The 27,017-nt window shown below is 42.1% G+C and overlaps 1 protein-coding gene across 1 annotated transcript in view; it reads left to right on the top strand.

The window, feature by feature from the left end:
- Wdr70 (WD repeat domain 70) overlaps nt 1-27,017 on the top strand; it is a 204,287-nt gene that overhangs the window by 150,615 nt on the left and 26,655 nt on the right. Inside the window, exons 11-13 of the mRNA XM_021183813.2 lie at nt 11,060-11,159; nt 13,214-13,298; nt 14,734-14,872. Coding sequence (XP_021039472.1) covers nt 11,060-11,159; nt 13,214-13,298; nt 14,734-14,872 — 324 coding nt within the window. The remainder of the gene's footprint in view (nt 1-11,059; nt 11,160-13,213; nt 13,299-14,733; nt 14,873-27,017) is intronic.

The raw sequence follows: 27,017 nt of genomic DNA, 5'->3' as shown, positions 1-27,017 counted from the left end.
GCACTTAGGTGTTATAGAGGAGCGACAGCCACTGTCTTAGCCCAAGTTTAAAGGGATGCCTTTTGATTGTATCTCCTTTAAGATGGCTGCCTGATTTCCCAGGACACCCTTTCATGACAGTTGCCATGGCCTGTGTTATATAGAGTTCTTACTGCACTTGTATAATGTGTTTATTCAAGAGACGAGTTTCAACCCGGAGTCAGACTAGAAGCCAGGTAGACGATAGACAGGAAGCCTACTCTAGTTAACGTGCTTCTGTTTCGGTTAGTCACTGTTTAAAAAGTTAATATGGATAAGCTTCAAATCATCCAAATAGGCTAATGTGGCTATAGATTGGTATTTATGTTGAAGATTTAAGTTTAGGTTCATGTGTCTTCATTACTGCACAAAGCATTATAATCACTGTTTTCAAAAGGCTCATATTCATAGTAGGTACCTTTTAAGTTGAAACTCAAGTATTTAGTCCTAATTTTCTAGGCCCAGATAATTGTGAAAAGAGCTCTAATAGCAGGCTTCTAAACAATTACTTATTGTGTCTAAATATTCTCTTCTTTCTTTTCCTTGTCAAAGAAAAAAGTATATTGGAGATATGTGTGTGTGTGTGTGTGTATACATATATATACATGCACACACACACATACATATATATGTACATAAGTACAATTAATGAAAAAGGAGGCCATGAATTTGAACAGTAGTGAGAAGGGGTACATGGGAGGCTTGAAGGGAGGAAAGGAAAGGGAGAAATGTTGTGGCTATGCTATAATCTCAAAAATTAAAGAAAAAAGAAAGAGATCTACTATTACCTTTGCCTAGAATGCATTTCCCCCTTTTCTGTACATAATCACTTGTGTGCAGTCATTGTGGTTATTTGACTAAGAATGGCCCCTACAGGCTCCTATACTCCAGTGCTTGCTCAGCAGGGAGTAGAATGATTTGAAAGGATGAAAAGATGGAGCCTTGTTGGAAGAAGTGTGTCATTGGGGACTGGGCTGTGAAGATTCAGGAGCCAGTGCCTTACCTCTCTTTGCCTATGGATCATGAAGCAGCTCTAAGTTCCAGCTCCAGCGCCTGCCTGCATACTGCTAATGGACTAAACTTCTGAGACTGTAAGCAAGCCTCCATTCAAATGATTTGTAAGAGCTGTCTTGGTCATTGTGTCTCTTCCCAGCCGTAGAACGGTGACTAAGACACTAAGTATTCATCAGACACTGCTTACAGGCTGTCACCTTCGTCAAACAAACAAACAAACAAACAAACAAACAAACAAACAAACACTCGCCCCTTGGGCAGAATTAGGCCCCTTCTTCCTTTGCTTACTAGGCAGTGGTGTGAACCCCTGGCTGTCATGCAACTCCCTTGTGGATTCTGTAAAATAGGTGCCTTCTTTAGCCCTGGCTTCGGAAGTGCTAGAGAGAGAGAGAGAGAGAGAGAGAGAGAGAGAGAGAGAGAGAGAGAGAGAGAGCATCTGCTNTCACCTGAATTTTTGATCTTAGCCATTCTGACTGGTGTGAGGTGGAATCTCAGGGTTGTTTTGATTTGCATTTCCCTGATGATTAAGGATGTTGAACATTTCTTCAGGTGCTTCTCAGCCATTCGGTATTCCTCAGGTGAGAATTCTTTGTTTAGCTTTGAATCCCATTTTTTAAATGGGGTTATTTGAATTTCTGGAGTCCCGCTTCTTGAGCTCTTTGAATATATTGAATATTCATCCCCTATCAGATTTAGAATTGGTAAAAATCCTTTCCCAATCTGTTGGTGGCCTTTTTGTCTTATTGACAGTGCCTTTTGCCTTATAGAAGTTTTGCAGTTTTATGAGGTCCCATTTGTCAATTCTTGATCTTACAGCACAAGCCATTGCTGTTCTGTTTAGGATTTTTCCCCGTGCCCATATCATTTAATACTTTTAACTCTGGAACAATTTCTAGAGACAAGAAAAAGATGATTTGACTTCTACATTGTACTTCTAAAGCAGTACTTATTTTTCTGTTTTATTCTGAAACTCTATAGTGTGTGTGTGTGTGTGTGTGTGTGTGTGTGTGTGTGTTTCCCTCCTGTGCTCTGACTGTAAGCCAAACTTGAGAAACCCTTGGTTTTCAGGTTAATCCTATTCCAGACTTCTAAATACATTTTTCTTTTCATCCTCCTCATCTTGGCAGCCTCTCTTTTTCTTCTTATTCAGCACACTCTGTCATGATTAATGTCCATTTCCCCAAGCTTTGCTGGACTCTCCTGTGCACCTCATTGCCTCTGGCCTTCCATTGTCTGTGGCAGGCTGCATTTGTTGGATCCCCTTCACAAGTTATCCAGAGTTGACTGTACCCAAGCCTCTGACTGGATTTTTTTCTTTTTAATTTGATGAAATCAATAGTACTCTGTCCTTGCTTCTCCAGGGCTCAGACTCACGCCCTCCCCCGGCCCACAGTGGGCATCTCTGACTTATTTCCTTGCAGTCTCCCTTCTCTCCGCCTGCTTTTCTTAAGGACAACAAGGTGATCTTTTAAGATACTGAATGATCACATGGTCTGTCAGCACCAGCCACAGTGAAAATCCAAGCTCTGTGCAAAGACAAATAAGGTCCCGGATGACGAGACAGAGCCCTGCAGCTTTGTCTGCTTCACAGCTCTGTGGCGTCCCACCCGCATGCCCAAAGAACTGGGCTGTGTCACACGTCACAATCTTCGATATTTTTGATCTGCAAGTGTAGCAGTATTTTCTGTACTCGTAGAGTTTAATCTTTCAAAGACCATGACTAAGCATCCTTATCAGGCTTGGCCTGGCTTTTCTTTCCTGCCTTCCCAAGTCAACTCCGTTATTACTGCAGTGGTAAAGTTTCTGTCAAGTGTTGATCTTACTATAGCTTGTGCAGACTGCTGTTATTTAATGTACAGTTTATCCTAAAGTTATTATTTGATATGCAGTTTATTCTCAGTAATTTTTAAAGGTCCTTGTTAGTAAGGAGCCATCTTGCCCATCTTGCTACCTGTCATACCTGGCATGCCTTACGAATCTAAGGACTACACAAGTGTTTGTGCAATGGGCGACTTCCACCAAATGTTGTTTGGTACTCCACTTAATGACCTTACTATTATAGCTTAAAATCCAAATAATACGTTTTGGGTTATATGTCTCTAACAGTGACAACCTGAAAGCTGGTTGCTTGGTTCTAGTTTTCAGCAGGGAAGATGCTGTAGCTAGTAACTTAGTGAGCTAGTCCCTCTTAATATTTAGGTCTTTCCTTCATTTTGTGGTAGTGTCCAGGAGCAGCCCATCCATGCATTTCTTTTCTGTTCAAGTTGTAATAAATTAGAGCAAGTCTTCTGTGAATTTACAAACTTTCCCACCAGCTTTTAACCACTCCTCTCCCTTTAATCTCTAGTTTGCAGAGAACTCTAAACGGTAGATCCTTCTCTTTATTCCTGTGCTCATAGCCTGTACGTTTTCCTTCCCATTCATCTATGGTTTCAGCCATCTTGATGGCCTCCTGTCTTTACTGAGTTCAGATTTATTGTTTGTTCTTGGTTAGACTTCTTTAGAGCTTATTTTCAGCCAGCATCCATTTTGCACCTGTAACTGATAACACTCTTCTCGGTGTCTAGAACGCAGGCCCTGAGGATAAACATCATTGTACACCGGTGCTGTTTATGTTAAAGGAGCCAATCTTCCCCAGGCATCTGCTGCACAGGCTCAAAAAAAGTTGTTGCAGCTATTGGCTGCCAGGGGAACAGAGGGTTGTCACAAAACAAACAGCCCCCAACATCCTCAAGAAGCGCTGGCTTCACACCGCTGCAAAGTCAGAATCGGGGAGGGGCTGTACAGTGCTGATGATTGGCTGCTGGCTTGATTCCCTGTCTCCCCATTTCGGGATAGACTTTTTTTTTTTTTTTCTGGAGGAACCAGACCAGAGTTTAGAAGGGCACACTTAAGCTTTACTTAGTGTTGGTAAGCATGCAGATTTGAAATTTCTCTTGCCCCTGGCAGTTTGCTTGGTAGCGTAGTTGGATTGCGCTCTCTTTGGAAGCGTGGTCTTTTGACTGACTTTGATAAGGTTGACTCCCAGGAAACCCCAGCATCCTCCTTTCCCTGGCGCCACTGGGCCGGCCACCCGCCTTCTCTCTTCCTTCTCCTGCCCCCACTTGTCCACCACCTCACTATCCCTCACTTGAACTGACTGCCAGAGTTCACAGACAGCTGGGCAGAGAGTGGCTAAGTCGCCCAGCTGCCCGGGAAGCTTGGCGGCCAGGCTGAGGGAAGGAAGCGTCGGCTCTCTTTGAAGGTCGGCTGCCAGTGAATCTCAGGCAGCTGGACTTCAAAGGGGGCACCGACGGGCTTTCCCTCCTGTCTAGGCAGGTCATTCCATGGCACTGTGCTTCCGGCATTGGCATGGCGGTTTCCAAGTTCCCCTTTAATTAAAGAGCTGATTCGGGAGTCACCCTTGTGTTCACATTTGTATCTGTGACAGTCTACGTTCCCACCCCAAACTGAAGAGCTAGAGGAGAAACAATAATATTCCACACAGTGGGATTTCCTGATTGTCAGCCCCTGTTTTCTGTTCTTTGCCAAATTTTAAGTTACTTTAGAGACTTTCCATATGATCTTGAATAAATTCTTGTCACTGCTTGCTTATGTACCAAATTTACATAGACCTGTGAGTGGTACTTTGTTTTCTAGAAAGGGGTGCATTGCTCACTGGGCCACACTTTGTTCTTATTGCATCTCTACTTTTCACCTACCAATTCTCCTGGGTGTTCTGAGAGAGAAAGAGCCTAGGAAGAGACCAGTGGGGTGCTTCGAGAACAGTCCAGATCCACATTAGTTGCAACCGAGTGTCAGGAGGAGCTGACCCAGGACAGCTAGTCCTACCTTATTATGCATCCCATTCTCTCCTTGGCAGCTGGCAATGAGAGCACCTGCAGCACCGATGAGGAAATGCAAAGGGTGGACAGGCTTAATAGACACCAGTGTGTAGCTCACAGTAATGCTAGCTGCTGATAGCTACTATAGTTATGTCTGTGTGTGTTGTTCTTGTTGTGTTTTATTGCCCCTGTTTAGACAAGAGATGGGTAGTGTCTGCCTTAGACCAATGAATGTGTAATAGTGTAAAGTGATGAATTACATAGTTGGAGGAACAGTTACTCCGTGTTACCAGTCTCAAGCTACACTGCTGGTCCTGGGGCTGTAAGGTGACTGGATTCACTGAGGGCTATTATTATTGTGCTGTCCCATGCATACGCAAAGAAGGGAACATGACAGTTTTTTCAAAAAGTAGATATTTGAGTGAGTGGCCTATCTCCTGGAGCCAGAGGCAAGTATTTGACTTTTTGCTCTGACAGTTTATTGTCGTGTATATATGGGTAAGTTTTCTTGTTGGCCAAATGAGATAATTATGTGTAGTTCAGAGAGGAGGAAATTAGCGAATATAGTGTAGCTGTCCCAAGTAGCAACATATTAGATAAATGTAGCTACTGTTATTATCATCATACTTTTTGTTATTATTGCCACCACCAGTATAACAAGTTAAGATTATTTCTAAATTACAAGGGATACCTTCATTCGGACTAACAGTGATCTAGTAAGCATAGGACTTTTCCTTAAACATTATATATGTTTTCTAATCCACAAATCAGCTAGTTTGGGGCCAAACCTAGTTTGCCATCTCCTTGTGTGGATGCTGTTTTGTGGGCTTTTGTTTATTGACACACATTTGTGTCCATTTGTCCATGTACTGTGTCTGTCTGCGGTACTCAGCAGAAGTAAGTCCTTGTGACAGGATCTGTAAAGTTCTCAAAGTCTAAAATAGTTACTGTTTGGTCCGTCCTTTCCAGGCAAGTCCACCAAGCCTTGCTCAAGATGCATGTTTCCCACTTAAGGACCAGAGAGTATTAGTTCAGTCCATGCTGGTGTATGTTATCTGAAAAAATAGTTCCATAGTCAAACTTAGGGGAATGTTAGAGAGGTTGATTTATTCCAGGACGGTTACTTAAAAGACCCTGGCTTTTAATATACTGATGTGTATTGTGAATCTTCAAGACGAGGCCATGGTATGCAAATAAACTCTAGTTTCCCAGGCTTGCTTGGCCATGGCCCTCCAATATGATGATGTTACACACAGCATTCTCTGGGAAACCCTGTTCTTGGACTGTCTCTGGGAGAATTAAATCATTCCTTTTAGTGATTTAAGTGATAGCCTCATTTGGAGACCTGTAGAAGATTCTGGAATTCTGTATTGGTTACCCCATTTTTCTAATCAAAATTTTATTTGCTTAAAATCAGAACAGTTAAACATACATGTCACATATTTAATCTAATCAGACATTATCCCCAACTCAAATGATTCTGTATGATATCTCATGATTATGAGCCAGAGTCTCAAAGTCCAAGACAAGCTGTTTCTTCACTTGGTGCCTTCTTGAAAATGTAAAAGTACAAACCCTTTGTGAGTGTTTTACCCACCCACACTTCTAAAGCATAAGTCTAGAGCACCTAACTGGTCTACCAACTGATCTCAGCTAGGTTTTATAAGAGAGAGATTAATGTGAAGGTAACTTTTGCCCTAGCCTTAAGGGGCTTGTTTTATAGACTAAAGTAAACACCTTGAATTTCAATTTGCAAGCACACAGGGAGCCAGAAGATTCCAGAGCACTGGCGTCATATTCTGCCTGTGACTCACATAGCTCAGTGGCTGAGCGTTCTCCGCAGCTGCAGCTTCCAGCTGGCCACCAGATAGAACCCTAGGTAGTCATACACGGCAGTCACGTGGTCTGAGATGACCGAACAGGCATATCATTGCGACATAGCCTGTTTGTGAATGAAAGCTGGACTGTCCTTGTGCCAAACCCAGATGGAAAACAAATGCTCAATCATACTGGTTGTTGTGGGCCTGTGGTGGTTGCAGCAGTGAACCTGCACTAAGTTAGAACTCTGCTGGGAAGTGCAGTCCTGCTCATAAGTATGTCCTCCTTCTCTCTGTGTGAGTTCCCCACCAGTAGCTCAAGATCAGTACTTAAGCATTCTGTCATACTCCAGACCTGATGGACTTAAAACTAGGAAATGCTTCGTAGAATGGCGGCCAAACATGTGTCCGCCTTCCCAATGGTTCATCAGGTCGGGAAGATCCCACGTCTTACCTTTAGTTCTTTGCTATATGTATGAAGGACTCTCTGTAAACGTTATTGCATTGTAAATGTAGATCCTCAATTTTCCATTAATTCATTTCACGGTTTAAGGAATGATAAGTGGACTGTTCTGTGTCCTCCATTGTTGGTTACTGTCATTTGATGGACAGCATGTAGCACTTATCCGTGTGTGCTGGAATCCAAAGTTCTATCCTCATGCTTCAACCGCAGTCATTAACCCCCGTGTCATCTCTGCATCATCATTACTGTCTTTTATCTCTAAATCATTTCTTTAAAAGAAAGGAAAGAATAAAAGAAAGGAAAGAAAAAGGGAGTCATGAATGGTAGAGGAAATGTTTGATCTGTAATGTTCATTCTCAAGTTGGTTGGATTAAGAAATTAACCAGTGAGGCACATTTTGGGGTGTCTCAGAGGGCGGGCCTTTCTAGATAGGATGAATTGAGTGACAGAGACCGAATATGAGCATCAGACTAATGAAAGGGTTAAAAAGGATAAAGCCAGTTGGCCTGCCTTTTATGGTCATCCCAAATGTGAGGAAGCTCCTAGTGCCACCCGTGTGACGTGCCACATCTGCGAGCTGCTCCTGCTGCCGTGAGCTTCCTTGCCATGATGGGCTGTAATCTCAAATTATGAGCCAAGACAAATCCTCCCTTGCCTAAGTGGCTTTTTGTTAAGACATTTGGTCACAGCAATAGGTAACTAAAAGAGAAAGGAAAATAGACAGGAAAAGCATCAAAAAGGAAACGTCAGAAATATGAGGCCACGTTTATCTAGCACCATAAGGAAAAGCACTGTGTGGTGTCAGATGAGGCGTCTCCAGGCAATCTCTCCTCTCGCTGTTTAATCATCCATATCACACTATGTTAACCTGATATTAGGAAATGTATAAAAGAAATGACTATAATCACTGGAAATAAACGACAACATCTAGAGAATGGTTCTCTGAAGCTAACAATGGCCAGAGTTAACAAACATTGCTAGAGTGAATTCTTACTCCCATAGGTAGGCACAAAATGGGCAAAAGACAGGTGCCATGACCATTTTAAGTACGAGGCATACTGAAGTACAGTAACGTTGAAACGAAGGGAAACAGGACCAGTTTATGATGGATATGGTTTGGCAGAATGTTGAATTCTGAGAAAATTGTATGGCGCCATGCAATTTGTCTTGTCTGGGCCAGTACAGCTGATTTCTTCCAGGCTGGGTTTTGGCTCTGTGGTTAGCTAGATGTTAAATCAGAGCTGTGGGGTTTAGGATGGCTCACTCATCTTGACCCCTGACCCACATGCCTCTTGATAGTAAGGCAGTTATTCTCAACCTTCCTAATGCTGCGCCTCTTTAATACAGTTCTTCATGTCGTTGTGATCCCCCAATCATAAAACTATTTCATTGTTACTTCATAACTTTAATTTTGCTACTGTTATGAATCATGATTTAAATATTTGATATGTGGGATATCTGATATATGGCCCCTGTGAAAGGATCCTTCAACCCCAAAGGGGTCAAAACACACAGGTTGAGAACCATTGCGTTAAGGGGCTAGCTGGGAGCATGTCTCTGATCAGCTAGGACGGTAACGAGTGTTTTCTCACCCACTGACTGAGTTTCAAAAGCAGTAAGGCTGTGCATGCTTTCACTAACCTCTGCTTGTCCTGCTCCCTAGTGTCTGTATGTATTATGATTCTTCGGGAAGTAGATGCCAGTGCAGGGTTAGACAGTTAAGAAATCTATTTCCAAAATGCCAATGAAGGAAAATGGGAAAGGAGCCAGATGAGGCTGATAGTCTTCAAGTACAGATGGTGACCCAGGCCCTCAGGAAAGAAGGAGGAGTGAAAACGTCTCTGGGCTCAATGTAGAGGTCCCAACCTGAACCTAAAACAAAGAGCTGTTTATCTAGTGTTTATCTAGTCCTGCATCCCAGCTCCCTTGACTAAGCATCTCCCATATCCAGAGTCAAGATATGCCACGACCCCTGCCAGTAGCTGCTATCCAACAGCTCTTTTAGTTTCTCCGTTATTAGACCCAACACTTTACCAGCTGAGAAATACTGAGATTTAATCCTACCTGTTGATTTAGCAGCCAAGGTAGGAGGCAGGGGCAGATCCTAATCAGAAATATTTGCTGTCTTATTGGGGGATGACATTTGCAGCATCTTCTAGGACACAAAACATTCTTGATCTTTCTAGACAAGAGTCTTTAAGCAGAGAGCTCCCGGAGTTTGGGGGCAGGGTATCTATAGAACTAGCTTTCTATGAGATAGCTAGCCAAATATCCAGTTATGTGTCAGGATCCCAGACTTTCCCAGCTAGAGCCCTGACCAGAGAACAGCAGGTTATCTCTAGAGCTAAACGTGTATACTGCTCATCTCGCTCTGCTGCTGCAAGAGGAGCCCTCTTTGAAAGTTGCTCAAGCAGTCAGTCCTGTGGTTTCCTCTCTCACTCTGTCTTTTCAGAGTGTCAGTGAAACTCAGCACTAACCAACCAATACTGTTGTCTTGTAGACAGAGTTTTTTCCTGTTGCTTTGCATGTATGAGGACAGTCATTTCATGCAATTCACTTCTGGTGACATCTCTACCAGTTGGGGCACTACTGAGCACGCTAGGAGAACTCAAACCTGTGATTGGAAGTAATTGTTTGCTCACAATTACACTTGAAAATAAATTCCAGTGAGAAGAGATTTGCTACTTACTAAGGGTCTTAGAAAGAGGGACAGGGGATTAGTCACATGTCAGTAAGCCCGCTTCGTGAGATAACCTAGTGCTTGCTTCCTCTCACTCTCAGAATCTACATCTAGGCAGCATAATTGAGTTTCATCATCTTTTTAGGAAGTAGTATCTGCTTTAGTTTTCTTAAGCTTGTGGCTCTGACACCAGGAAGGGAGCTAGCTAGTAGATTCAGAGTGACTTGATCTCTTAATGAGTTGGTGTGAATGGTGGAAAGGCATAGGTGTGTATCTGAAAGGTCAGTAAACTGGTAAGTAGAATGAGCAGCCTGGCCAGGTTCACACTTGAGGCTAGTAACCCTGCTCTAGAACCAGAATTTGCTAATAATTTCCCCATTTTATTTATCTAATTTATTTAGATTTCTCTACTTAAAGCATTTGATTCCATCCTCCTATTTATTTTCAGCATTTCGAGAGCTTTTTGTCCTTTGAATTTTTGGTTTTGTTTATTCTGTTTTGTTTTTCAAACAGGGTCTCACTCTACTAGTGAGGCCTCAGCCTCCCAAATAGTGGGGGAAGAACCCTAGAAGCTACTGGATGGAAACTCTCTCATCTTTGATGCCACCATGATTGAGACATTCGGACGCTGATGTGTTTAAGACTCTGTCAATGACACTGTAGACACGATGCCTAGGATATGCTAAACATCGTGTGAGACTTACTATCCTCACCATTGCCACCACCTCCACCACCACCATCCACCATCCACCATCCACCATCCACCATCCACCATCCACCATCCACCATCCACCATCCACCATCCACCATCCACCATCCACCATAAATGGGCACATTGGCTAGTCCAAGGGCCACAGCTGTGTGCACTGTGTCTGGAATATACTAAGAATAAAATGGGCATTTTGTATTAAATAAGTAATATGGTTGTTTGATATTTTATTTAAATATCTCTCAAGTAAGGTAGGGAATGATCTCAATACCTTCAAAAGCATAATACAAAAAAATGTTATTTTCTGTTGCTTTAAAAAAAAATGCGTCCTGCTAAGACTTATCTCTGTTAAAGCAAGTAAAATTTGTTAGAGCCTTTCAGTTTTTTTAAAGGAGCAAAACTATAATCAGATGAAATTAGTATTTTATCTAATATGTATATAATTTCCTGAATGATAAAATAAAATGTTCTTTGCACAAAATTAGTCTTGCCTGAATATAAAAAAGATAACACTTTGCTTGTGTTTCCTCATAGGTTCACCCTAAATTCCACTACAAGCAGGCTCACGACCCTGGCACAGACACGTCTTGTGTGGCTTTTTCCTATGATGGTAATGTCCTTGCTTCTCGTGGAGGTAGGTAACCAGATCTTGCTATGTGTTCCTGTATATAAGAAGATAATTTTAACTCTTAACAAATGTCACACTAATATCCCAAGGCTTCGTGGGACTGTGTTTTTGTTAATGTACCTTTGTCAGTCTGATGATGATGATGATGATGATGAAGAAAACGTGTTTTTAACTTGGCAGCATTGTCTGCATCCATAGTTACTAATTGGACTTGCAAGATGGCTCAGCAATTTAAGTGCTTGCTGTCGAGCCTGTTAAGCAAGGTCATTGTGTTCTTAGAGCTTGTGTGATGGAAGGTGAAGACAACTCCACTTTGTTGTCCTTTGACTTTCACATGCAAGCTTATGCTTGTTCTTGTACATACATGCAATAAATAAAGAAATGCATATGTAAAGAAACAATACAAAAATTACCAGTCAAAATTTATAAATTATGTTTTTTCATTTAGGATTGTTTTGTTTTGTTTTGTTTTTCAAGACAGGGTTTCTCTGTGTAGCTCTAGCTGTCCTGGAACTCACTCTGTAGACCAGGCTGGCCTCGAACTCAGAAATCCACCTGCCTCTGCCTCCTGAGTGCTGGGATTAAAGGCGTGCACCACCATGCCCAGCTCTTTTTTTTTTTTTCCCCATCAAATTTAATAGGACTTTGGTCTTTGTGTCTGGCTTTTGCTTTGGTCTTTGGTCTTTTGTAAATGATCATCCACATTTGTTTTATTCTCTGGGTATGCATTCTTAGCAAGCACTCTACCACTGAGTCATATCTGTAAACCATGGTGTCTTTGCAGTTAGCTCAGGTGGGAACTCAATTGGCTAGCCTCAAACTCTCAATTCCCCTGTTGCCTTCAGATGCTGGTTGCTACACAAATGTATATCCACCTGCCCAGCTACGTGCCTTTATTTGTTCTCTCCTACTCTTATTATTCCATGCCTAGTATTTCAAATCCTCTGTTCGTTGGCCATTGGTATGCGCCCCACTTCTTAGTTTAAACACTAATATAGTTTAGTATTGTAGGCAGACTTTCTAGTATCTAACTGCTATGCTTTATTCTATATTGTTGGATTATCAGCTTATATCTACTCATCTGGTTGCATGTTTGTTGTTCCTGGTGTTTGCCATATCCAGTTCACATGGGTAAGGCAGTGTGTTAGCAGAGGGGACGACGAACAATGGGGGCAGCCTATGAACTCACTTGTGACAATATGGTGACATTCCAAAGGTGAATTTTAGGAAGTTCTTAGAGTACAAAGTTGTGACTTCAACAAGTTATGGATTAGTCCCTGCCCAAAGCCAGGTTTCAGAGGAAGAGTCCCTGGGGACAGAGGGGTTTATTAACTCCACTCTCAACTACAGCTCATCCTGATCCTTATTGGACTCAAAGGGCTGAGGCCAGTCATAGGCTATGGGCATTGGGGACAAAGGACAGCAAAGACATTGAGCTTGGCTCTTGTTCTAGTCAGGGGTTTGTGAGTAGCTCTATAGAAATATAAAAACAGTATTCTTAAAAGAATATTCATTACTCTTTAAGTAGCATGGAAAGTTGTACTTTCCCAGCAAAATGAAGAGTAATAGCCAGGGCGGGATTACTCTGAGGGGCAAGGAATACCAGTAGTGTCAATGGAGCATTCCACCCACATGCTAATCGGAAAAATAATCTGTGCTGAGCTGAACTATTTTCAGTCCTGCTGGTTCTGAAATTAAGGCCTCCCAAGGAAGCAGGTTATACACGCATAGCTCGGGGAGCCGCCATCTGCTCCAATGCAGTGCATTGGTGTACATTCTCCAGACTTGCCGGCAGATGCTAATCAATCCGGAAAGTAATTGCTGGGAGGATAACTTACCGTCATATAATTTTATACTATTTTTTGCAACTCCCTAAACAATTAAAAGGGGAAATATGCTTAGGTGCATGGGGTTTTCCCTCCTTCCCCTCTCTCCATTTTTCTTTACTTTTTTCCATATTCCCTTCTGTATAGTTATATACGATTGGGCAAACTTTAAGCTGGCCTGAGATCTTTTGTACAAAATTCACTTGTCCTTTTTTCTTTTTTATCCTCAATTAGGCGATGATACATTAAAATTATGGGATGTCCGGCAATTTAATAAGCCATTGTTTTCAGCCTCAGACCTTCCTACCTTGTTCCCAATGTAAGTTGTATTATCTTTTCTAAGTTGTTAATGTGTCTCTGTGTGAATGTTTTGTCTGTTCACCACATATGTGCCTGAGACCTGAGGAGGCCAGAGGAGGGCATTAGATCCCCTGAGACTCGAGTTACAGGTGGCTGTGAGCTGTCCTATGGGTACTAGGAATTGAACTTGGGTCCTCTGCAAGAGCAGCCAGTGCTTTTAAACATCGAATCATGTCTCCAGCCCCTCAGGTAGCATATTTGTTATGTAGTTAACATAAGAGAATGGAAAAGCAGTTGCTATACTGTTGCCTTGCATCGAGCATTTTAAGTTTTCTGGGGAAGGGACTTGAGAAGTGTTTGGTTCGTTTGTTTGTTTGGTTATTGTTTTTTTAATTTTGTGTATTTGTTTTGGGGGCAAATGATGTTGATTTGCCCATAATGTTGTGTGTATATTTGTTATGTAAACACAGAGGTCCTTTTGTCATTCACACTGTCTTGTCTGGAATGGCCAAACACATTATCTCCAGGCCACTAAGTTTGGCAACTGAAGCTTTCGGAGATTATTCTGGGGCAGCTGAGGTGGGATTTAACCGCTAAGTCCTGGAATTGGTGCCTAGGAAACTGTTTCTATTTTGGAAGAAGTGAAACTTTACATCTGTGTTAAATAATGACCAACAGGGAGGGTATGAAGGTAATAGACACATCAAATATGAGACACTGTGTGGTAGCAGCCTGCCCACTCCAGCAGAGCCACCGCCTGTGGCATTGTCGCCTGATAACAAACCCCACCGAGGTACCTCAGCTTAGAATAGACACAAGAGCCTTTGAGCCATCACACCTGCTACAACAGTGCCTACTACATAACTTCTTTGAGTAAAATGTCAATTATTCACAATTAAGTGGCCAAGGCTCCTAAAATGAAGCCGTGGCATCAAAGACACCAGCTTGTTCCCCACCGTGCAGTTTTCTTCTGTCACAAGGCTTGACTTTTGGAAGGTGATCGTGGTGATGGAGCAAGTGCAGACAGTTCTTAAGAGTGGCCAGGACTTTATCAGATCTGTCTGTCTGTCTGTCTGGCTGACTGGCTGGCTGTGGGTACCCTGGATTGAACGTTTCCCATACTCGTTTTACATTAAAACATGTCCTAATGTGGAAGTTAAGAGCAAAGATTCCAGTCACCTGCCTACATTTGAGCCCCAGAAGTATCATCCTGGATGCCACTGTGCAAGGCTTATTTAACTTCTCTGTCTTCGCTTCCTCATAAGTATGTGAGGAGAACACCAACCTCATAACATTATTGTGAAGACCCATCCAGTTACTTAAAATGCTGATGTCTACATCGTATTGGGCATTAGCTCTTTGGAGGGGATGTTTGTGTGCTTTAAATTCACTCATTGATGCTGCCCTGCTGTCTGAGAGCCACGCGTTCATACTCACCACTCTCCTGTGTGTAGGACCGACTGCTGCTTCAGCCCTGATGACAAACTCATAGTTACCGGTACCTCCGTTCAAAGGGGGTGTGGCAGTGGCAAACTTGTCTTCTTCGAGCGCAGGACTTTCCAAAGGGTCTATGAGATCCACATCACAGATGCGGTACGTATCTTCTTTTTCTTCTCTAGTCTTGAGAGTGAAATGAAGTTTGCATCTGATGTTTGTAATGTTTTGTTTCCAATAGAACATAAACTCTGGCCTTTACAGTCTAGTGGTAGTTTCTGTTTTTTTCTCTCTATAAGACTTGTTAGGGCCTTGTAGACTGGCTGATCTACACCATCCCTTCCCCCAACCCAGTGCTTCCCAGCGGCTCAGCCTTTAGTTAAGAAAGGACGAGCCTGGTGGCCATGCAGTCCATAGGAGGAGCTGCGCACACCGTGTGTATTTCTAAGCAATTGTGAAGGCTTATCCCCTGCGACAGAAGGAAGTTCACCTTTAAAACGTTGAAAGGATCCTGCCTGTGAACACCATGGCAATAAGAGAAGGCCACCATCCAGTGGACTTCATAGCTTTACGTATTTGCACGACTAAAACATTTATGTTTAACTCTGACACATTTTTGAAAAAAGACCCAGAACCTCTGGTTTTCTGGGCATACTTATAGGAACATTAAAATATTAGCACTCATTCATTTGTTCATTCATTCACACACGTGCATCCTGAGACTGGAGCCACTGTGGACTGCAGTAGTGATGGCGGTTCCAAGAAGAACCTTACAGCCTTTGAAGGTGTATCTTATTATTTAGTAAATAGTAAAGCAAACCATTGTGATTTTCTGAGTGTGAAAGAGGGCGCTTAATGTCTGTGTCACTTTCCTTTGGCTCCAGCCTTAGTAACACTCGGCTCCCACGGGGTCCTTCTGTCGCCTTCTCCAGTTGTTTCAGCTCTTTTTAATCTGTTGAGACACACACTTGAGTGTCTCAGACAGTCGACCAACTGCTCGGAATCACAGAGCTCCTGTCTCTAATGTTTGCTATAACTATAGCATCGCAGTAGTGTGTCTGTCGGCCCCGTCTGCAGCCGTGCTAGACTCTGAGCTACAAGTCAGGCGACAGAACGTTAGCAGCAGAGAGGCAGCTTCTAGCAGTGCATTCAGCTCTCCTGAAGTCCAGTGCCACGACACGACTGAAGCTGGCTGGAGCTCATGGTACAGTTGTAGGGGTACATCTGAGAGCCAACAAAAACCACTAGAGTCTAAGAGAAATAATTGATTGCATCAACTTTAATCTCAAAAAGTAAAACTTCAGCACTCATGTATGAAATTCTCAAAAAAATCTTAAACACGTAAAATTATTATAGTTGAGTATTTCTGATGTAGCCAACTTAAATGACTGTACATTTTCTTTGTTTTTGTTTTTGTTGTTTTTTTGTTTGTTTGTTTTGTTTGTTTTTTTGCTTGTTGAGACAGTGTTTCTCTGTGTAGACCTGGCTGTCCTGGAACTTACTTTGTAGACCAGGCTGGCCTCAAACTCAGAAATCCACCTGCCTCTGCCTTCCAAGTGCTGGGATTAAAGGCATACACCGCCACGCCCGGCTGACTGTACATTTTTAATATTATTCTTGGTGTGGCATTTTTCAACTCTAAGGACGTTGAAATATAAGTAAATGCAGGAAGTGCAGGTAGGGTTGCACATTGGCCGTGTTGGGCTTCACTTGCTTGTTGGAAGAACACACCATCCTACAGTTCTCTCCGTGGAACTTTCATCACCTCATGTTATATACTTACTTGTGTTTCATGTCTTCGACCAGGTTATGAATCACATGCGTGTAGAAACATTGTTTTCCTCACTGCGGAATCCTCGGGGTCTGCTGCATAGATAACTTTTGAAAAGCATAATAATGCATAATGTAAAACAAAGTTGTATCTTTGAGGAGTAAAAACAGGACAGAGGCATTTACAATCAGGAATATTGAATTAAACTCAAATATAAAAATGATTTTATTTTGTGCCTCCCCCCCCCCCTTTCTTTTAAAGAAAAACAAGGAATGACACATTTGGATCTGAGTTTTAGAGTTGTTTACTCTTGTTGAAATGGAAGGGTTAGATTTATAATGGTTGGTGAACATTTAATTTTTCTTTTTGTGCATTGGTGTGAGGGTATCAGATTCCCTGGAACTGGAGTTAGACAATTGTGAGCTGCTGTATTGGTGCTGGGAATTGAAAAGGGGTCCTCTGGAAGAGTAGCCAGTGCTGTTAACCGCCAAGCCATCTCCCCAGCCCCTGAAATGAGGTTTCTTGCTTGGAACCTTAGTGAATATTCTCTGAGATAATAACTTATCTTGAAGCTAGGGATATGGCACAGTTCGTGGTGTGCCTGTATAGATGTATGAATCTTTAGGTTCAGTACGCAGAACTGAATGGTATAAATTGGATATGTTAGTGAATGCCTGTGATTCCAGCAGTTAATTTTGAGGTGAAGGTAGGAAGGCCAGGAGTTCAAGTATATCCTCAGCTGTACATGGACTTTGAGGCCAATCTGGGCTACATGAAACCCTACTACCAAAACAAATTTATGTATTACCTATATCTGTATTTCTAGGAAAGACACTGAGCACTAATTGTTGATTTGAAAATATTTAAGTTTTTTTCATCATATTTTGTGTATAGGTTCTTACTACAGATAAAGAGATTAGGGCATAAGAAAACGTACATACAGTTTTGGGAGCATCATTTATAACTCATACGGAAGGCTGGTTCCTGATGGATTTAATGGGAAAGGCTGGTTGAGTTGATAGAGGATTGAAATGGTTACCCTTAAATAATAGCATCAAGAGGAGTGAGCAAACCAAGAGACAGTAACAAGGAAAAGGTTCCCTAAGTGAAGTATACATGACGAGCTAAGAAACAGGTTTTCAGAACTGTTTGAGTAGACAGATGGAGAGAAACATAGAGACCTGGACAAATCCACAGAGCTTGGAAAGAAAGGTCTGTTAAAATCGTTGATTGAGTGGTGGTGGTTGTGGGCGGCATCGTTAACACCAAACAGCTTAGTTATCTGTTTATATAGTAGAATGTTAGGCTAAAGGGGCTCTAAACTGCCCTGTGACCTGTTGCTTCAAGTTTTGCCTCCTTGGAATGTAAGAAAATAAACACATCCTTGGAATAGAGACTAGAGTGGGCACTGGGCTAGAGACCCAAGTTTTATTTATTTATTTTATGCATATGAGTACACTGTAGCTATACAGATGGTTGTGAGCCATCATGTGGTTGCTGGGATTTGAACTCAGGACCTGCGGAAGAGCAGTTAGTGCTCTTAACCGCTGAGCCATCTCGCCAGCCCCTTGGGGACCACTTCTTTTATTGCATGGTTGTTTTGTCATTAAAAACCCCAGCAGGGGAGGAAGTATGGGATGTAGAGCAGTCAGAGTGTGGACAGGGAAGGGAATAAAATCTGGAGTGTAATAAATGAGTGAATGAATGAATGAAAAATTAAGTTGACAAAATCTCCTAATTACTAATATGAATAAATCTTGTAAGACATTAAAAACACCCAGCAGTCACTATTCGCTTCGTGATTCCTCGTTCAGTATAGTGAGGAGCTTCTTGTTGAGTTTTGCTTTTCATAAAAGGTAGCGTCTGATGTTCTGTATCTCCCACCCGCCTGACATTACTGATAGTTTCTACAAGCTTTCTGGTAGAATTTTTGGTATCTATGATGTATAATATGTCATCTTCAAGTAAATGTACTCTGACTTCCTTTCATGCTTGCATTCCTCTAATTCCCTTGCTCTGTGGCTCCAGCCAGAGCTTCAAGCTCTGGACTGAAAAGGAGCAGTGGGGCCAGTGGCCATTCCTGATTTCAGTGGCTTACTTCAAGTCTGCCCTTGTTTCAGATGAGGTTGGCTATCAGATTCTCATATATAACCTTTATTGCGTTGAAGTCTGTTCCCTCTAGTTCTGCTTTCTCTAGAACTTGTATCTTGAAGGAATATTGGATTTTGTGAAAGCCTTTGAGATGATCATATGGTTTTTGTCTTTAATTCCGTTTATATCATTTATTTCATTTTCTGACTTATGTGTGCTGAACTGTCACCGCACCTCTGAAACAGCATCTTCTTGGTCATGATGTAGAATCTCTTTGATGTATGTCTATATTGAGTTTGCAAATATCTTACTGATGGTGTTGATCTGTGTTCATTGGGGATACCGGTCTGGAGTGCTAGAAGCTGCACCCTTCCCTGTCCGGGTAGCAGGGTAATGTTTGCATTCTTTTCTAAAGTATTCAGAAAGTTTTCTCTCCCTCTCCCCTTGCTTTCTCCCTTCCTCCACTTCCTCCCTCTGTCTCCCCTTGGCTCCTTCCCTTCCTTTTCTTTCTTTCTGAATAGTTTAAGAAGGATTGGCTTCATTGAAAGTCTAGTCAAATTCTCTTATCAATCGGTCTGGGCCTAGATTTTTTTTTTTTTTTTTAAACTTAGAAGGCTCTTTTTTAAAAACAAAACAAAACAAAACAAAACAAAAAACTACTATTTCAAACTCCTTGTTTGTTACCAGACTGTTTAAGTCATTAATCTTTTCTTGTTTTAATTTCTTGGTTTGAAAGAATCTAGAGATGTGTCCATTTCTTTTATATTTTTTAATGGAGTACAGGTTTGTAAAATATTTGAAGGGATGTTTTCTGGCCACTAGAGAGAATGGCTAAACAAAGGACAAGGCTTACCCTAGGTGTCCATTTCCTTCTCTTCTGCCATTCTCCACAACGTCCCGAATGAACTGAAGTGTAGACCCTATATGTCCAGTTCCATATGCCCAGGGTACGTGAGTATGGAGTACTTCGGATAGATCTGAAGCTCCGTGGTGGTTTTTACCTGGAATGAGTGATGCCTGGGGTTTGAGGAAGGAAGTGCTCTGAACCTACCTTCCTGCAGCTTATCATTTCACCTCAGCTACTGGAGACAAGTGCAGTAAGGGGGACCTGGAGGCTTTTCCACAAGAAGGGTTTTATTTATCGACTCGCCTCACTGACTCACTTTCACCAATATTGGCTGGATTATTTATAACTTTCACTAATATTGTTGTGTCAGAGTTCGTCTGATTAACCAAGGGAAAAGGACAGAGTTCTTTCTTAGGGTCCATTAATCTGATATTGGAAATTGTCCTCTACATCTACTGAGAAGAAAGTTACAGAATTCTGTTTAATTAAACAAAAAGAGAGGCGGGCATAGTGGCTCATAGCTCTGGGGAGGCTAAGGCAGGAGGATCACAGTGAGTTGAGGTCAGCCTGGGCTGTATGGATCCAGGAAAGCCTGGATGCAGAGTTAGCCCTGTCTTAAAAACAAATGTTTTCAATAAGAATACTGGCTGACTCTTTCTTTACTTAATTGTGTGAATTCCTGAAGGGAACTTGGGCTTGCATCTTCCCTTACTCTACAAGATCTAATCCTTCAGACACATCCCATCTGGAATAAGATAACTTTTTATATATTAATTCTCTTCTTATTGAAAATAGTAAATACAAAATTTTACAAAGGACAGAAGATTATGAAGAAGGTACTCCCACTACCATAGGTTATTCCAGATGTGAAATTAAAATTAATAACATTGGTGTTCAAGAAAATTGCTGTATGTATTACCTAAGCATATAAAATGGCAATATCCTGTAAAAGTATTACATACAATATATGTAATGTCATATTACATATACCATGTATGTAACAGTTTCATGCATGTTCTTGTGAGGGGAGAATACTTATATGTCAGGTTTGGAGAGCTTGAAGAGGAAGAATAGATGAATATGAAAGGGCCATAAAATAAAAGACCCTTCCTGAAGCTAGTTATTTGCCTTAATTTATAAGTGATGACCACTCAGACTGTAGTCAGCTTCTGTTATTTATGCCTATGGAGGAGAGCAGGGAGGCGATTCAAGTTAATGGATATTCCAGGAGTACACAGAGTTGGCTTCGGAATGTGTCTTTGTTCTTACATTTGAATATAGATATATGTGATCTGGGAATTCACTTCAAACAAATTATTGAAGCCATGCATGTGAGAGCTAGTCTCGGGAGGAGCAAAGGGCTCCATCTGTTCTTCCTTTGCTACTGGGAATAAACTGATCCTGTCTTACAGACACAGACTCCCAGCTCAGGCAGAATTGCTCCACCCTGAAAGCTTCTACGAGCTCAGGATTGGAGAAGCGTTTTTGCCAGGTCAGGATCATGTGAGGAGTAATACACAGAGCTGCCTGCAGTGCAGATGCCACCAGAAGTGAAACCCTAATCACTGCATTTGGCATTTATCTGCCTTCTCAAATATAGTGAAACCTTCTTAATGCAAAACACAAAGAAATGGGGAAACGTGGGCTTTGAATTAACTAGCTTTCCATTATCTGATTTCTATTATAGAGCAATCAGGCTGCCGGTTGCCTAGAGAATAGCAGTTGCTTTGAATTATGTATTATTTTTGAATAAAGTGATATCAGCTTAATGGCATTTCACTTTGATTCACTTTTTGAAGAATTAAATAATACAAACCCTAGAAGGAACCTGACCAATATGTTTGTATATAATAGAGTCTGTAATATTTGCCCACAGCCTAGTGGTGGGGCAGTTACCCTTGCAGAAAGCCAGGTTTTACAAGGTTGTTTTCTGATCTTTCAGGATGTGTGAATACATGATAAAGAACCTGGGAATGGATAGAAGATGCTGATATTTAGCATAAATCTGATGATGTAGTACCGGCATGCTTTCTTTAGCATTTTTTCTTGGTCATAACATCTAGCATATCTCTTAGGACAGTGTTTCACTGTCTATAGCCACAGTGATCAGTCAGTACAATTTTATCTAGGAGTAGGTGTTAATTGCCAAAGCAGAAAGATACTATCTGATATATAGTGAAAGACAGTGTTCTGGTTTTTATCTGCTTTCAGAATATGAAAGATGTGGCCATGAGACAGGCACCAAATGCCTTCTTGGGGTTTCCTGGAGGAACATGCTTACACATATTTGTATGGAGCTAGAACTTAGCTTGAATTGCCTGCTTAAGTAGCTTCCTGTACTGGCTAGTTTTGTGTCAACTTGACACAGCTGGAGTTATCACAGAGAAAGGAGCTTCAGTTGAGGAAATGCTTCCACGAGATCCAGCTGTAAGGCATTTTCTCAATTAGTGATCAAGGAGGGAGGTCCCCTTGTGGATGGTGCCATCTCTGGGATGGTAGTCTTGGTTCTATAAGAGAGCAGGCTGAGCAAGCCAGGGGAAACAAGCCAGTAAGTAATATCTCTCCATGGCCTCTGCATCAGCTCCTGCTTCCTGACCTGCCTGAGTTCCAGTCCTGACTTCCTTGGTGATGAAGAGCAATGTGGAAGTGTAAGCTAAATAAACCCTTTCATCCCCAACTTGCTTCTTGGTCATGATGTTTGTGCAGGAATAGAAACCCTGACTAAGACCAGCATAGTGGGATATTCCTGTGACAACCTGACCATGTTTTGGGGAGGACTGTGGAAGGACTTTGGAACTTTGGGCTAGAAGATCCATTCATTGTTAAGAGCTCTGTGGGATGTTGTGTAGGAGCTTGGAAGATAATGTTGAGAACAGTGCAGAAGATGGAGGCCTGGCTTGTGAAATTTCCAGAGGGAAGATTAAAAACTCTTTTCAGGGCCATTGCTATTTTGATTGTAAAGATTCTGTGGTTCTGGTTAGCTGGGGCTGAAGAATCATCTGTGATTGACAAGTTACCAGAACTACTAAAGTGAAACCTTTGCATTACTGGGACTATTGATGCTAGTTAGCTGGAGCAGAAATTAGCAGTGATTAAGAAGAGACCAGCATCGTTGAGGTGACATCTTCTGGGAAGTGTTTCCTGGGAGCACAAGAGGCTGTGTTCCAGAGATAGCCAAGGTTGTACCTCGTGCTGCAGTGGGATTTGGTAATGTGTAAAAGTCACCAAGGCTGTACTGGTTTTGAAGGCATGAAGGGGTCACACAGAGCAGCTGAGGCTCGGCACTGTGAGAGGCCATGGAAGGCCATTGGTGAAGGTGCAGCCTCAGTTGCAATTGATGGCCCAGGACTGAAGGGGTCATGCAAAGGAGTTGAGGCTTGGCACCATGGAGAGAGCCTATGAGAGGCTATTGGTGAAGCCAAGTTACAGTGGAAGACAGCAGCATTTTGGAGATGCCAGTACCATGAGATGACTACCAAGAACAGCAGCAGCAGTGGAGTACAGGCGGTTGGAGCCTAGAAGAGAATGTGTGTGCTACAGAGGGCATGCCTGGAGGAATGACCCGAGCCCTTGGAGGAGCCAGAAGATTGTGAGTTGGATCCTAGACATTGGATGGTTGGAGATTGATTTTTGCTTTTGATTGTGACTATGCCCTGATATTTTTCCCTCTTGAAGGAAGTTTTTTAGTGAAGCCCACAGTTAAGAGACTGAATTTTAAAGTACTTTGAATTTTAAAAAATACTGGATATTTTTAAAGGATTGAACTTTTAATATGTAAAGACTGTGGGACTTTTAAAGTTATTTAGATCTTGGGGATGAGGAAGAATGTAAGGGTTGAGGCTTACTAGTGATGTGTTTGTGTGTCAAGTTGACAAGGGGTCAATTGTACTGGCTGGTTTTGTGTCAACTTGACACAGCTGGAGTTATCACAGAGAAAGGAGCTTCAGTTGAGGAAATGCCTCCATGAGATCCAACTGAGTAAGTAAGTAAGACATTTTCTCAATTAGTGATCAAGTGGGGAGGTCCCCTTGTGGGTGGGACCATCTCTGGGCTGGTAGTCTTGGTTCTACAAGAGAGCAGGCTGAGCAAGCCAATAAGGAACATCCCTCCATGGCTTCTGCATCAGCTCCTGCTTCCTGACCTGCTGGAGTTCCAGTCCTGAGTTCTTTCAATGATGAACAGCAGTATGGAAATGTAAGCGGAATAAACCCTTTCCTCCCCACCTAGCTGCTTGGTCGTGGTGTTTAGCAGGAATAGAAATCCTGACTAAGAAACTTCCTAATATCCAAAAAGGACAAGCATCACTAAGACGTGATAAAATGACCTCTCTATTCTCACAGAATCTGTGAGTGCTCTGTAAGGGCAGTACACAGGCTGTGAAATTCTAGTCTATTGGTGTCTGCCTTAGCAAGTCTTGAAGTGTTTTACAAGGAAGGTGATAGGGACCAGTGCTGATTCTGTTGTATTGATTTTAAAAATTACTGTATGATGAATACACCTGTTTTTCTAAGGAGGGCAGATAGTTGAGTGATTTTAAGACATACTGTATACGAGCATAAGAGCCAAAGTCTTCATCATACCATCTATGGCTACTTGCAAGACACCCCTGAGAATGGATGCATTGCTTGTTGTCGTTCCTTTATAAGCTGTGAAGCGTTAACTGGGGGTGGCGCTCCCATTTATGTGTCTATGGAGAAGTCATCACCCGTCGGGGGTGAGACTTCAGTGGTGTGGCTGCTCCAGACTCACTCACATTTCTTTAAATAACCCCCTTTACGATGCTTGCTAAGTAGTTCTATTTGCGAAGTTGACTTTGATGGAGTCATACTTAGGATTGTCCTTGGTGCCGTGTAAGGAGGGGAAGAGGTTTCTATCTCCCCAGGGAGGGGATTCGTGTAACATGTGTGGGTTTATGTACTCACCTCGACACAATCAGCACGTGGGACAGTTCCATCCGCTCCCCAGAACCTCTGTTCCCTTATGCTCCATCCCTGTCTGCGTTCTTCTCCTGTCCCGGATCCTAACAGTTGACATTCACTATTTTTTCTATTTTAGTATTGTGTTATCTTCCTAATTTCATAAAGGGTGTGACCTTTTGAAACTGGCTTTTCTTCAAAAGAATACCTTTACAATTAGTCCAGATTGTTATGAGGATCAATGGTGTGTTCCATATTGGAGCATAATTAACTGATCTTTATCATTTCAGTTTTTTAGAAACTGTAGATAAAATTTCTATAAGCATTTTTTTTTTTTTTTTTTTTTTTGGTTTTTTGAGACAGGGTTTCTCTGTGTAGTCCTGGCTGTCCTGGAACTCACTTTGTAGACCAGGCTGGCCTTGAACTCAGAAATCCACCTGCCTCTGCCTCCTGAGTGCTGGGATTAAAGGCGTGCACACCATGCCTGGCTTCTATAAGCATTTGTAATGCAGGTTTTTTCATTAATATAAAGATTCATTTCTTTGAGATTAGGATTGTCTTTTTATATTGTAGATACCAGGCTTTTTGTGGGATATGTGATTTAAAGACATTTTCTCCTAGTCTCTCTTCCCTCCAACGTCTCCCTCTGTCAACCTCCCTAGTTCTCCCCCCCCCCACCGTGTGTGTGTGTGTGTGTGTGTGTGTGTGTGTGTGTGTGTGTGTGTGTATAGACAGCTTTGTAGAGCCAGTTCTCTGCTCCACCTCCTCCTAGGTCTCAGGCATCAAGCTCAGTTCTTCAGACTCACATCGTTGGAAGTCAAGGACCTTCAACTGCCAGGTCTTAACAGTGTCTCTAAGAAAGCAAAAGCTTAAAATTTTGTTGAAACCAAGTCAGTGTATTAATTTTTAAAAATAGATTCTACTGTCGGTGACACTTCCAAGGACTTCTTGTCTAACTCTAGATCTCCCAGATTTTCTATTAAAAGGTGTATAGTTTTCTATTTTACATTTAGGTCTACATCCCATAGCATGACTGGTTCTACTTTTAAAAATAGAATAGTTTTAAATTTTTCAGTATTTTATACATTGTGTATTTCTTATATTCAGTTGAGCTTTTGTTTTCTTTTTATTTTGAAATGGAATTTTCATGTGGCTGGGCTGACCCCAAAATTTCTATGCAGCTAAGAAAGACCTTGAACCCCTGACCCTCCTGCTTTCCTTTCCTAATGCTAGGATTACTAATGAACACGCACAGGATGTGGGTGACTGTGCTGGCGACTGAGACCCAGGCTGTAGGTAAGCACATTACCAGCTGAGCCAAGCTGTGAATTAAGAAAAAGGTTGCATGGGGGCGGCTTATCTTGATTACATACATTTCAGGGCTGAACTTAGCACGTAGGAGGCTGTGGGTGGGATTCCTATCAAAGTGAAACACAAGCAAACAAAACAAAACCTGCTACTAGAGTTAGAGCCTGAGGTGAAGCAGAGCTCAGCTGGACTGCTTCTCTCCTCACATTAGCTGACCACAGGCATTATTTACTTATTTATTTATTAGTTATTTACTAGCGTTTTGGTGGAGGGCCACTTTTGCTTTAGTTATTACTTTGAACTCTGAATTTTATCCCAGGTCTGCCTACTGACTTTACTTCCCTGAGTCCTGCTGTCTGTCTGTCTGTCTGTCTGCGACCACCCTCAGAGGGAGAGGCTGAGCGAGCAGTATGCGTGTGTTTCCTCTGTCCTATCCAAAACCAAACAGGAGCTCTTTAAATCCAGTCAGTTGCACTGGTGATGGAAAGAAAGCATAGTGTGACACAGTACAGACCTCGCAGACGTGCCCAGGGCAGGCTAGGAGATGATGTCACTGATCCCACGGCGGCTTACTCGCTGACGCTGGCGGGGTGCTCCCTCGACGCAGCAGTACCACCCCAGAGCTGTCTGGAATCAAGCATGGTTTCTGCAGATTTTCCATAGTACCCCATGTCTCTGCCTGAGGACTATGATCTAGCTGCCCTGTGTAAAAGTTAGAGCTGCACTTCCAGAACATGTTTGCAGCCTCCCCGCTACAGCCTCCCCGCAGAGCTCCTTTCCCTTCTTGTTAGCCTCTTGTTCTCATGTTCTGAGCCTACATCCTTTACTGTAGTCCTCGTGGACCTGGAGAACAGCTGGTCAGTACCCTCTGCTTTCTTGATGATTATGAAGTCGCTGCTCTGTCTTTTCTTGTGTAAGTGAACCCAACATTCAAAAAAAAAAAAAAAAAAAGAAGAAGAAAAAAAGAAACCTTTTTCTTGTGGATCAGTTTTTCTCAGTGCTTCCATTATCTTTGATAATTTTTTCTCAGACATTTTAAGTTTTCAGTGACCACATTGGGCTGGGAAGGCCCCTGGGGGCTGCAGGTGCTATGAGTGTGGGAAGTGCGTGCCATTTATCACTTAGCACAGCACATGGCATATGGTAGGTTTTTGCTAAATAACTTGCTTTACTTTTTATTGTACTTGATTCTAGAATATTCTTACCAAGTTTTGCATTAAATGTTCTAATCCCTCTCACTTTCTTTTGCTTTTATTTTTTAATAGTTTCAAAAATACTTTGGAATGTCACAACAAAGTATATTTACTTATAGATTTGATTAAAGGAGTGCACATTTGGTTTTGTCTGCTTATTTAAAATTTGACAGTGATT

The sequence above is a fragment of the Mus caroli genome, chromosome 15 (assembly GCF_900094665.2).
Source record: "Mus caroli chromosome 15, CAROLI_EIJ_v1.1, whole genome shotgun sequence".
NCBI lineage: Eukaryota > Metazoa > Chordata > Mammalia > Rodentia > Muridae > Mus > Mus caroli.
The sequence above is the reverse complement of the archived record's forward strand: the minus strand, read 5'-3'. Positions and strand labels throughout refer to the sequence as shown.